The sequence below is a fragment of the Phalacrocorax aristotelis genome, chromosome 1 (genome assembly GCF_949628215.1).
Source record: "Phalacrocorax aristotelis chromosome 1, bGulAri2.1, whole genome shotgun sequence".
NCBI classification, from domain to species: domain Eukaryota; kingdom Metazoa; phylum Chordata; class Aves; order Suliformes; family Phalacrocoracidae; genus Phalacrocorax; species Phalacrocorax aristotelis.
In genome coordinates this window covers 48,764,059-48,777,101 of record NC_134276.1, presented here as the reverse complement: position 1 = coordinate 48,777,101, position 13,043 = coordinate 48,764,059, and the positions used below count along the sequence as shown (strand labels likewise).

At 47.7% G+C, this 13,043-nt stretch overlaps 1 protein-coding gene across 3 annotated transcripts; it reads left to right on the top strand.

Annotated features, from left to right (window-relative positions):
* Nucleotides 1–3,769: 3,769 nt before the first annotated feature.
* SPRY2 (sprouty RTK signaling antagonist 2) lies at nucleotides 3,770–10,446 on the top strand. Of its 3 annotated transcripts, none has more exons than XM_075089471.1 (2): nucleotides 3,770–4,764; nucleotides 8,673–10,446. In XM_075089471.1, the coding sequence occupies exon 2, from the start codon at nucleotides 8,724–8,726 to the stop codon at nucleotides 9,651–9,653; it is 930 nt and encodes a 309-aa protein (XP_074945572.1). In that variant the 5' UTR covers nucleotides 3,770–4,764; nucleotides 8,673–8,723; the 3' UTR covers nucleotides 9,654–10,446. The 3 variants fall into 3 exon arrangements, with proteins under 3 accessions (XP_074945572.1, XP_074945585.1, XP_074945579.1); XM_075089484.1 differs by lacking the exon at nucleotides 3,770–4,764 and adding an exon at nucleotides 6,050–6,185; XM_075089478.1 differs by lacking the exon at nucleotides 3,770–4,764 and adding an exon at nucleotides 6,430–6,896.
* The last annotated feature ends 2,597 nt before the right edge of the window (nucleotides 10,447–13,043 follow it).

The following is a 13,043-nucleotide window of genomic DNA, read 5'->3' as shown; positions in this document are numbered from 1 at the left end:
TTTAGTATAATTTCAGAAGGATCAGGAACGGGATTTGTTTATTTTTCAAGTTTACATAGGTATATTTGGTATTCAGCAAGAAAATATTCTCCTGCAACTGTCCCTCCATATACTGGGGCAATCGTCAGATGGGATAATGTTACACAGGATCTGGCCTATATCACCTTTAAGGAAGGTGGCCATCACTAGCTAGATCTGAATAACAGTACTTTATTCCCAGACGATCTGTGCATCACTAAAAGCAGGAGACCAAATCCCAGCAGCTGCAGAGCATGTGTATTCCCAAACAGAGTGGCAGGTATTTATTCTATTTTTCACATTTAACGGTGCTACTCCTTGTCCCACCAGAGCGGGTTCCCAGTAGCACACCGAGTGTATCGCCTTCGCTCATTTTCCCTCTTAAGGAATTCTGGGGTTTCCTTCATGAGACCTCCAGTGAAAATCACAAAAGCAAAACTAATGGTACTGAGGCAGGCACCTACTTTTCTTCATAAAAATGTCCAACTGTTCACAGTACAGTGAGTTTGACTTCTCTATTTCTCTCTATGACATATCTAAGTGTCCTTGTCTGCCCTGAGAATCTCAGTGAAGTATCGGTACACAAAAATCTTCACAGCTAATCACAAACTACTTTAAAAAAAGATCCTGTAATTCTCTTAGGTACATTACCTTCTTCAGAGTTACAAACATGAAAGGCAATCAATTGAAGTCTAAGTTTCTAAGGAAATACTAAGCATTAGAAGCAGTGTGCAGCCAAACTTAGTCCTTTCAGAATCAATATCCTCATATCACTGCACTAACTCGCGAGATAATGCACAAAATGTTCTGAAAGTCAGTGAAATTTACTGCGCTTTCATTCTTTGCGAGAAGCAGTTCCTTATGAATGAACTTCTTTTCCTTTTACAAAAAAAAAAAGGAAAATTACTACTTGTTTTCAGGTCCTGGGTCTGAAAATGGAACGAAGTAAAACTTGGGACAATTTGAGGATGTTGCAGAGAAGTTTCAACTATTTTAGAAGAGTCTCTCTCATGTCACAGACCTCGCTCACTCCGCCCAGTCCTTCACCTGAAATCACTGGATTGATACTGTTCTAATATATCACGAACACACACATATATATGTGTGCATGTAAACATATATATATATGTATATGTGCGTGTGTACACATATATATACACAACAGCTACATTCCTCTGCTGACAATGAAATAAAGACCTTCATCTCCAAAATAACACAAAAATCATGCAGTGGTTAGAGCAAACCACTAGGGGAAACATAGTCACATGGATTAAGCCCCTGTCCACGACAAGAAACGAGAAATGTGAGTGATACATGTAATCCTGCGAAAGCTGGTTCCAAGGAAACATCAGATTAAAGGCCTGAGAAGTCAGTTTTGAGGTTCCAACTTGAAAATGTAACAAAAAAAAGCGCACATTTAATTCTGCATATTTGTGCACTAGTTATTGATTACCTGTGTGCAAGTTAAATTTCTGCACAAATCTTTGCAGGTTTGGCACTTCTCTTTCAAACTCCGCAGCACCGGGATGCTGTATGCTTGGGGTTTTTTTGTTGTGTCCTTTTTTTGTGTGTTTTTTTTTTGTTGTTGTTGTATGAGATTGACAAGTCACCGTTTTGCACACATGACTGGTTCTGTGAATAAAAATAGCTTCCACAGTTTTCGTATCTCTCTTTGGGACTACTCACTTATACTGAGTGTATACACCTGTGCTTGAGAACCAGCATATAAATTGCCGATTGCACTCCTGACCAACAGATTTAAAAATGGCATGATGAACTTTCCGGTTTAAACACTATTTATATATTCAGTATAAACACTGAAAATCTAACAGACCTTTCCCATTTGCACAGGCTGGCGCAAAGAGTTCTTCACCTATTTTTGACTTTACTGTGTGGGAGGAAGTGATTTTTCTCTTTCCACAGCGAAGTGAAATTAAGATCGTGCCTTCTCTTTCCCAGGTAGTTTAACCGGTGCTTGCCCCTCGCAGCCGACCCCCGTGGATTCCCTCGCGGGCACAGAGCCCCCAGCCCGCACACAGGGCGCACCTCCGAGGATGCCCCGGTCGCTCCTCACCGCATCCACGGGCGCACCCCGCTGCTGGGTACCCCGCCCCGCCCCCGCCTCCCGTGGGGGAAGCCCCTGGCCTTCCTCCCGCCCTTCCCCTGCCCGCAAAGGGGGCTGCCCGACGCCGGGGCTGCCGCCGTGCCCCCGCAGCCCCCCGCCCGGCCACCCCGGAATGAAACCCAGCCCCGCCGGGCCGCAGCTCCAGCAGCCGGCCTGCCCTCGCCCCGAGGGGCGCTTTGCTCCGTCTGCGGCTGCTGGGGGGGGCGAGGAGGGTGGGAAGGGGACGGGCAGCACCCCCAACATCCCCTTCCCCCCCCCCCACCCGCCGACGGGGCGGCGGTCCTGTGCAGGATAGGGGCTGGTGGAGCCGGCGCGAAAGGGCAGAAGATGGACTTGTGAAACTCGGGCTAACCTTACTGTCAAGCATCTGTGGAAAAGAATTCGCAGGTTCAAAATATTATCGTGGAGGAAGGGGTATTGGCGTGTAAAAGCACGAAAACGCGAAGGCCGTCCTTGTAGCACGCTGCCCTTTTTATTTCCATGGTTTTATTGAGAATGACCACCCCCCACCTCCCCAGAAAACGGCGACTGGCAGGTGTAGAAGGGGAAGTGCCCGCAAAATTGCCTCAAGTAGTAAAAAATAAGAAAGCCGGTGGGGTTTTTGCACGGAGGATTATTCATGTAAATAACGCCATGCCTTTACCGCCTTTCACATCGTGTGTATTTTAAGCAGTGCCACACGTGATACGGGTATATTCGTGCTCGGTGCATGCCTACGTGGGTACGCAACTTTGCGCGCTTAAAGACACATGTAGGCGCAAGATGCCCGGGGCCGGCGACAGCGGCCCCGTCGGTGATTTCAGCTCCTACAAAAGGGACCGAGCCGTGGCCCTGTCAGGAAACGCCCAGAAGACAAACAGTCACGTTTGTGAGCTGCTCGCAGACCGTGTCCCCCACACGAATGGGAATTAATTAAAACAAAGGGGGTTTTTTCCTTTTTTTTTTTTTTTTTTCTCAAAACAAAAACCACCCGCCCCCTGCACAGGCGTGGGGAGACCCCGCTGCCCCCCTGGGCCGCCGCCGCCGCCGGAGGGGCGGAAAGCACCGCCGCCAGCGGCCTGTCCCGCCGCCCCCCTCCCCTCCCTACCACCCCCTCCCCTCTCTGCCCCCCCCACCCCGCCCCCCGGCCCCGCCGTTCCGCGCCCCGCGGGCTCCGCTCCGCGCTCCCGCCCGGACACGGGGGCGCCCCCCGCCGCCGCCTAATCGCCTTAATCCGCGGGACAATGCCCCAAGTCATCACCCTTCCTTCGCCCTGCGCGGCCGGGGACCGGCTGCTGGGAAGGGGGAGGGACGGTGGGGGCAAAAAGTGTAAACTTTTATTCCACGCGGTTAAAAAAACACGCGGGGGAGGGGGGAGGGGAAGCAGCTGGAAACGGGTCTCCCGAGAGCCCGCGGCAGCGGGGAGAGCGTGCCTCCCTCCCCCGGGAGAAGCGAGCTCCCCTCGGCTCCCCCGCAAACCTATCGCTGCCTGCCTCTGAATAAATACACGAGCACAAAAGCAACCCCAAGCGCCGTGTGACGGCGCACGGAGGAGCCTCCCGTGAAAACAGGCTGCGGCGAGGCCCCGGCAGCGGGGCTGCGGGGCTCCCCGCGCAGCGCCGGGGCGCCGGCAGCGGGGCCGGGAGCGGGAGCGGGGCCGAGGCGGCGGCGGCGCTGCCCTTTTGGATGCCTCCCGCAGCTCGGAGTGCTGGCAGGGCGCTGGGAGCGCCAGTGAATGTAGCCCCGCAGAGCCAATGAGCTGGGACCGGATGCGATATATCCTCTGGGACAACAACTGCTCTGTTCCTCCTCAGATCCACATGACGCCATTTACTGCTGCTTTTGCAGAGAGATCACCCTACCTCCTCCGGAAAGAAAAAGAGAGAGAGAGGGAGAGAGCGAGCGAGCAGAAAAACGCCGAGCCCCTACAGCTCAGATCTCAAATCTTCCTCCTCCTCCTCCAAACACACAACAACAACCACCACCACAAATCCGCTGCGCTCCCAAAACACCCCCCCCCCTCCCCGATCGCAAACCACAGAGCTGCCTGCAACACACACACGCTCGCAGAGGGAGCGAGAAAGCTAGAGGGAGGGAGGGGAGAGGAGCTTGCAGCAAGCAGCTTCTCAGCAGAACGGCTACATTGCACAAGCTGCTGCTTTTTTGGAGGAGCTCAGTGGAAGAAAGCTTTGGGATTTTATTTTAGATCCACTTTATTTTGTTTTCTTTGGCTTTGCCTTTCCTCTTGATCATTTGCAACAACAACAAAAAAAGTGACTTCGTATTGGCGATTCGGCCTCCTGTTCATTGAGGAAAAAAAAAAAAAGGAAAGTGTGTGTGTGAGAGACTGAGTGATTTCTTTTTAGGAGCAAAGGAAACCCACCCCGATCCGGAGAGGTGTTTTTATTATTATTATTATAGTATATACGCGCACACACGTATTTATAATCGATCTGGGGAGAGGGACCTAACTTTGCTCTGGACTTTTTTACATGGTGATCATTCCTACTCTCATTTGCAAGCTGGACTAAAGCAGGGTTTGGAAAAGAATTTTTTTTTGCTTTAGGGCTGGATTTATTTGCAAACCGCAGGAAGAAGAAAATACAAGAGAGAGAGGGGTTTGGTGCAGCGCCGCGATCACGGTGAGAGCCTTTTCCTTCTTTGCAAAACAAGCTTTTCAGTACCCCCCCCCCCCCCCCGGTTGCTCCAAGAAAACTCGTGGAAATGTTTGAGGCCGATCCCTTTTCCATTCGTACAGGTTCTCCCTCTCCCCCCTTCCCCGCTCCTTCCTTTCCCAGAGAGGAGCCGGAGGTGGGATTTCGGAGCGGTTTCTCTCCGGGGAAGGAGGGGGGGTGGGGTGGGGAAGAAGCTGCGCTGGGGTTTGCGGGCTGCGCCGGGTTTGCGCCCCGCCGGGGTGCCCGGAGGGGCTGCGCGGGGCGCGGGGGACTGCGCGGGGCGCGGAGGCATGCCTGCGGGGGGCTGCGAGCGGGGACGGGGACGTGTAGGGAGGGGGGGACACACGGCACGACTTCGGCGTGTTCTCCCTGCTGCGGGGAGCCGGGCACGGGCGGTCCTGCGCGCTCCTGCCTCGGCGGGCACGCGTGGGTTTCCGACAAGCCCTGGGGGGGGGAGGTGAAAGGAGGGCGCTGCGGGGCCGGCGAGCGCCGGGGCTGTTTGTACCCCCGGCTTGGGGGGGAAAGCGAGCAACCCGCCTTACAAGTGCGTGATTTACGCCCGTCTGTAGTGGCGTCGGGAGATCCGTGCAGTTCGGAAGTGAGTGCACGTCTGGCATAAATATATATACGTGTGTGTGTGTGTATACACACATATACTTCTCGTGCGATTAAACGAATTTGATCCATAAGACGAGGAAAGTTCTTCCCCAGGTTCTTCTATGGATATGTGTGGAGGGGAAGGAAAGCCTTAATTTTTGCTTTTACTGTTTTTTTTTTTTTTTGCCTTTGGTGGGTTTACTTTGTAACAGCCCCCTCCCCCCCCCCCCAAAAAGAAAAAAAAGCTGCTGGTGTTTTCAGCAAGCTATTTGTGTGTCAGTTTGCCCCACCCCGATGGTAAAGTCCCTTTTGCCCTAATCCATAGTCTGATCACACACTCGGCCCTTAATGGGGGTTTCAAAGCACTTTGAAAGAAGAGGAGGTGGTTGGTGTGTGTGCGGTGGGGATGGGGGTGGGGGTGCCTTGCACAGGCTCCGGACACAAAACAGAAATTCACGGGCAGGGGACTTCTCCCCCTTAGGCTCGCCTTCTCCCAGCCAGCGAGACACGGGGTTTTTCCACAGCACGCAAGAAGCCCCTTGCGTTTTAAACTTCCCCAAATGTGCCGAACGCGAAACCCGGCCCCCTTGCTCGCTCTTTTGCCAATCCCAGCCAGGAGAAGTTAGCAATCATGGCACTTGAGCTCTGCGAGAGTGGACTTTGGCTTTTGGAAGTGGGGAATCGCGTTATCACCCACTTGCACACACAAAAAGGCAAATGCTGCTTCTCTGCTCTTGGTGGATGGAAAGGGGAGAAGGGCTAGATCAGAGGAGGGGGAGACGTGCTTTCCCGTAAGAATTTTCCGGCAAATACATGTTTGCAAATAAATGCGCTGGAGGTTTTGCGTCTTGTCCTGTTAGCGGATCTATCAAGGGGAGGAAAAAAAAAAAAAGGAGGAGGATGGCCCGGCTCGGCCCGATGTCCCGCTGAAAATGCCTTCTGGGTCCCTTCGGGCTGGGGCGGAGGGGGGCGGGCTGAAGTTCAGGCAATCTGCAGAATATGCGTAAAATCAGAGGAGCCTTTCCAGCGGCTGGCTTTGTGAAGCTGAATGGGTGCTTACGGCGAGGCGAGAGGGGGTAATGTGCCTTTTGCCCGACTGTCCCGGAGGTGTTGTCTCAAACCGTCTGCAGGGCGCCTTGCATTACCCGGCAGGGGAAGAAGGCTGCTTTAGCATCTCTCGGGGGGAGGGCGGGGGGGAAGAGTTAAAAGGAAACATGGGTTTGACTTTCCCGATAAGGCGGCTGCGGCAGCCCCCTCCCACCTCCCAGCCCAGAGGATGTCTCTCGGTTATCTCCAGGTTGTCTGCACTTGCGGGGCTGCTGCCGACTCCGGCGGGCGAGGGGCTGCCGCCTCCCACCTGCTGCGCGCCCCCGCCGCGCCCCCATGCAGCCGGGGAGGGGAGGGGAGAGGGGGCGAAGCGCCGAGGCTGCTCCTCCAGCTCCCACCTTGGCGTCTGAAGGGGGCTCTGCCACCGGGACCCGGGTCGTCTTAAGCGCCTGCAGGTCGGGGTCAGCTTTGCTTTCGCACCGGGCTGTCATTGCGGGGGAGGCAGGGGTTGGCTCGGCGGGTCTCCCCGGCTGGCCGAGCCTGGCTCAGGTCGGGACGTGGAGGGCAGCTGGTGCCTCTCACGGGTGGGGAAGGTATTTTATTTTCTGTTCTTTTTTATCTCCACGTAGTTTCAGGTGAGGAAAGGTCTACTTAGGCTGTGGGTTGGGACTTGTTAAATGGCAAAAGGTTTTAATTTGAAGGAAGCGTGAGCAATGCTTCCAGATAAGTTTGCAAGACTTTTTAAATTTTATTTTATTTTTTTGGGGGGGTGGGGGACAGGACACACCATGATATACACTCTGTGTCCAAAACCAGGATTTGGCAATATTTAAAATACGTGGTCACTCTTAATATTTTTTTTTATTATTTTTAAAGAGAAAAGCACTTGAGGGGAGGGAGCCAGGAGTGAAAAGGTTAAATGTTTTCCACTGCTGTTAGAATAAAGACAGTGTCCTGAGATATTCATTGTTAAACTGTTTGGCTATATTTTATTATACTGCCGTATAGTATTATTGTTGGTAACTGATGTGTACAGAGTAACACTATGGTGCTCTTTCTAGGTATAATTGAAGACATTGTGTGGTCCTTGTAAGAAGCTTGGGTCCTGCTTGGGTTCTAATTGTAAAATACTGTTCTGGATTTTTGTATAGATATTGGAGTTTGGAATCACTTTAAGATATGATAAAGGCAAAACAAACTTTAACCAATTTAGAGGGCAGTACTTGAAACTTTTGCATATCTGAGTGTGGAAGTTAGTTATTTACAAGTTCCCATCTTCTGGGTCCTTTACTGGGTTTCCATTTAAATCCTTAAGTCTGCATTTCTACTTTGTAGTTAGTGATCCTTTAAAGTCATATTCGCAGTCAAGTTGACTTCTTGGATGCTGGCATTGTTTGATTATATTATGCATGCCTCTGTCCCACAAGCCACTCTTGGTAATATTTACAATTTGAAATGTAATCTATGGAATTTTTTACACGTTTTAAAAAATAAAACTGTGGTAGCGTTGCTTTTGTAGTATTGAGCCTTAAAATAACAATCGCAGTGGTGTACACAAGTATGACACACACTAAAATACTGGAGAGAGATATTTTTACTTGTGCTGTTGAAGTTTTTGGTAGCACTAACTCATTTAATGTCTAACCTCAAACATTTTATTGCTATTTAGTGTTTTTCTTGGGACCATTGGTATTAAACTAAAATTTCCTATTTACATCATGTAAAGTTTAATGTGTAAAGAGACTAGCCTACCAAAATATTATCCAGTTTTAAACAAAATTGGAGAATTATATGTCTGTCATCAGCAGGTCACATTACACTTGCTAAATACTTGCAGGCTTTTTTTTTTTTTTTTTAAATATAAGTTTTTCAGTAGGCTGATGTGAAAAGAAGAGGCACTTGAAGTGGCTGAAATATAATCACTTTAAAGGCCACAGCCTGGGAAGCCTTAGTTCGCAGACGCAATACCTAGACTTTCTAGAGCCGCAAGTTAAGGTGCATGGACCTAGAACAGGATCCCTTTTAGCTCTGCCCAGGAGTAGGCAGGAGAGGCCAAGGGAAGTGCATTCAGCTGAACAGCGCCCGCGCTCCACCCCAGATGTGACTCGTTTTTTTAATGGCTGATGCGTTACTTGATTGTGTGCGGTGCTGTGGGATCCTGCGGGCTTGAAAGGCTGCTGGAGAGAGCATGAGATGTGTTGCAATAGTGAATCCTCTCTTTGTTGCTCCAGGATTTCAGATGTGTTCTAAGCCTGCCGGGGTGAGCACGCTTCCGGGCACTGATGGAGACGAGAGCTCAGCACGGCAGCGGGTCGCAGGCCTTGCTACAGGCTCGGCGTGACAGTGGGAGACCGCACGGGGAGCCCGACCTGCGGGATGTCCTGACGCAGCAGGTTCACGTCTTGTCGCTGGACCAGATCAGAGCCATCCGAAACACGAATGAGTACACGGAGGGACCTATGGTGGCTCCACGGCCGGGGGTCAAGTCCGCTCCTCGGCTAGCAACCCAACCCAAAAATGAAAGGCCCCATGGCTTGCCCGAGCATCGTCATTTTAGCCGGATTCAGCACACGCAAACGCACACCTCTCCTCGGGCGCCTCTGTCCCGATCCATCAGCACGGTCAGCACAGGTTCGCGGAGCAGTACAAGGACAAGTACGAGCAGTAATTCATCCGAACAAAGACTTCTAGGATCATCTTCGGGGCCAGTTGCTGATGGGATAGTCCGAATGCAGCCCAAGTCTGAGCTCAAGTCAAGTGAGCTGAAGCCGCTGAGCAAGGAAGACTTGGGAGCGCACAGCTACAGGTGCGAGGACTGTGGAAAGTGTAAGTGTAAGGAGTGCACTTATCCGAGGACCCTCCCATCGTGTTGGATCTGTGACAAGCAGTGTCTTTGCTCAGCCCAGAACGTGGTCGATTACGGGACTTGCGTTTGCTGCGTGAAGGGCCTCTTCTATCACTGCTCTAACGATGACGAGGACAACTGCGCTGACAACCCCTGCTCCTGCAGTCAGTCGCATTGCTGCACTAGATGGTCCGCCATGGGTGTGGTGTCCCTCTTTCTGCCTTGCTTGTGGTGTTACCTACCAGCCAAGGGTTGCCTTAAGTTGTGCCAGGGCTGTTACGACCGGGTAAATCGGCCTGGGTGCCGCTGTAAACACTCCAACACCGTCTGCTGCAAAGTTCCCAGAAACTTTGAAAAGCCAACATAGCATCACTAGTCAGAAGTACTAAAGTAACAAGGATTATTTTAACGTACATATGCAACCAACTAAGCAGCTATGGTCTTGGCACTGTAGTAGAAGGGTTGGGGATACACTTTGCTGTTTGCAGTGAAATGCTTTTCTGTGTGTGTGCCATCTTAACTGATACGCTTGTTAGAATCCAGCTAGCAAGATACAGGGAAGAAAAAAAAAAAAAAGGGATGCAGTACATTGTGACCCACATATTGCATAAGCTAAAGCAACACAGACACTCCTAGGCAACTCTATTGTTTGTGAATAGTACTTGCAAAATTTGTAAATTAGCAAATGACTCCTTTTTTTCATTGTTTTCTGCCAGAGATAATGTGCTATATTTTTGTATATACAATAATATTTTCAACTGTGAAAAGTTAAGTGGTGTCATAAGACATGGCACAGTCACAAAATATTATACTAATATGTTGTACATTCGGAAGAATGTGAATCAATCAGTATGTTTTTAGATTGTATTTTGTCTTACGGAAACCTTCTATTACAAGACTCTGATTTCCCTTTGGACTTCATGTATATTGTACAGTTACAGTAAAATTCAGCCTTTATTTTCTAATTTTTTCAACATATTGTTTAGTGTAAAGAATATTTATTTGAAGTTTTATTATTTTATAAAAAGAAATATTTATTTTAAGAGGCATCTTACAAATGTCACCCCTTTTTATGAGGACGTCATAGTTGCTGCAAATAAGGGGTGAACGATGCATATGTTCACTATAAAATAGAAAATATATTAACGTTTGAAATTAAACTGGGCTACTTGTCATTTTTTCCCCGCCATTTATTGTTCTGAGTTGGGAAAACCGGTGCGTCTAATTGCAGACTTCACAGTAATGTAGTCACAGTGAGTCTTAATATGAAAATTAAAATAGGATTTTTAAGTGTATTTTGTTGTTTACTACTTCATCCGAAAATAATGCAGGATTTTTGCTTCCTTCCTTTGCACAAATGTCTCATACACTGTTCCTACAACAGAAAAGGAGAATGAACATAGGAAAATGCATTAATTCATTCCAGACTAGAACTAATAGGCACTGAAAGCTTGGACTATTCTATAAGTGATGAGCTTTTGTGCTTCAAATAGGAAATAAGTAATCATTCACAAAAAATGTTCGGCGTGCATGGCTCTACTCAGAGAGAGGGGAAGAAAAAAAGAAAATTAATAGAGTCAGTGCAAAAAGTTTGCAGGATTATTTGTTAAAAGTAGAAGAATATGCCACAGGGAATGATAGATCTGAATGCAGTCCAGCCTTATGTCAAACATTTGCCTCACTTGTACGAAGAAAGTTGCCTGATTTGTCATTTGTGGCAGTTACCTTCCACTGAGGTCAAAATCCTTTCACTGCCAAGTTTCCCACCGGAAGCCTAGAGAATGATTTACCTTTCTTTATTAACAAAGTATCATTTCCTGTTCTGAGCATGTCTCTCCAAGTTTAGAGGTCTTAATGCTGAATTTTATTTATACATTTCTTAAGCTGGCATTTAAGAAACAGTTGTAAGTATTTTTAAGCTGACGCTTAGAAAAATCTCACAGCCTTTTCTGAACCCTCTCCAACAAAAACAAGTTATAACTAATAAATTAAGAACTCACTAAAAGTTGAAAACCAGAGCATTGAGTAAACGTTACATCTTTTGGACCCTCAAATTTCATCTGTGATCTGGTGTTTGGGCTATTTTACATAGGTCTGTAGTACTGAAGAATCTTACACGGTGTGTTTGTGTGTACTGGTTATCAACCATCGAGTGAAATTAAAAAGTGCAAGTCCTGACTGGTTTGCAAAACAAAAATAGCTGATATATGGGCCTTGTTCTCTTTCTTTTTTTTTTTTTTCTTTCTTTTCCCCCCTTACCTCTGGTGAAAAACGTAAGCTGGTTTTCTTTCCTCTCTGCACCAGCTGGCTGGATAGTTTGGTATACAAAGACAAGCAGTATATATTTAACCTTCTGAGTGGAATTTGCCAGGAAGGAGGTGGCTTATGTTACATGAGTAATTTGTCTGTATTTAAAGCGCATCAGTACATTGTGACTGACTGTCGTGGCATATATGTGAGATTGTACTTGGCTGCTGATAAACGGAGACTTTTTATTTTTAGAAATCTGGTTCTTAAAGGGGTTGGTAACCATCATGTGTTTCCATTCACTGAATATAATTCTTGAATTAGATTAGGTGTTTATGCATAAACTGTCCTGGGTTAGTCTTGCTGATTGAAAACATGGGGATAATCAAATAGCCCATTTATTGGGGGAATCTTTGACCTTGAGGCTGTATTTTGGAAACCCAACCGCCCCCCCTCCCCTTATTTCAGTAGGCAGTAAATCCAGTCATTTCACTGTATTGATGAACATGGCAATGTTGAGCCCTGTCTTTTCAGTGATTTATGTTTCAGTCAAGGAAGAGATCTCTAAGGAAAGACAAAGGTGAAACTGGAAAGCTGCAGCATGGCTGAAGAGAGTAGCAGATGAGGAGGGTGCAACTCTTAAATCCTACTAGATAAAGTCCAATATTAAAATTGTGGGTTTCATTTGTTTTGCACTATAGCAAATGCTTTGACTACCTAGATAGGTTCTAAGGGAAAACCATCTTCTTGTTGATGGTGGAATTTGTAGGTTGTCTTAACATTCACCACGGGTTGTCACCTGCTACTTGGTTCATAATGAGGATAAAGAGTGGATCCCCCCCACCCCAGGTAAGCCTGTGAATTGGGTTGCACGTATGACACTTGGAAATGAGGACATTCAGGAGGATGGCATTAGGCACTGCCCGTTGGGCTGACTACAGTGCTGAGGTCTAGGCTTCAGTTAGTATGAATTAACATGTGTGTACAGTGGACTCTTAAAAGTTGGCTTGTGTATGTTAGTTAACATCCTAATATTGCACGTAATTAGATAAGGTTTACTATTCTAAATAAAACCAAAATCCTGCCTCAAACAGATTAGATTGTTTTAGTTAAGAATTAAGAGGGCTTTTCAGCTGGATTGAGATAATGTTATTAAAGCATGCCTACTTTGTCCTTTGAGATAGGAAAGTGGAGGTCCAAGGAAGGAGAATTTTCCATACACAGGTTTTGAGGATAACCATGAAAGCCATGCCAGATATACAGCATATTAGGCTTTGATTTTAGACAGCTATTAAGCCATGAGAGAGGGGAAAAACCTTATTATTACTCCATTTGTTGTGTTGTTGCTTCAGTGTTTTGATCTGTTAACCTATAAATTCTGATGTCACTGGGAGGTTTGCTTAATGTTAGAGGCCTGCAGGACTGGACTAACAGTTACTAACAATGGAAACAAATGGCTTTTTCCCAATTATTTTTCCAAATAATGTGAGCTCTAACTAAATACATCAAT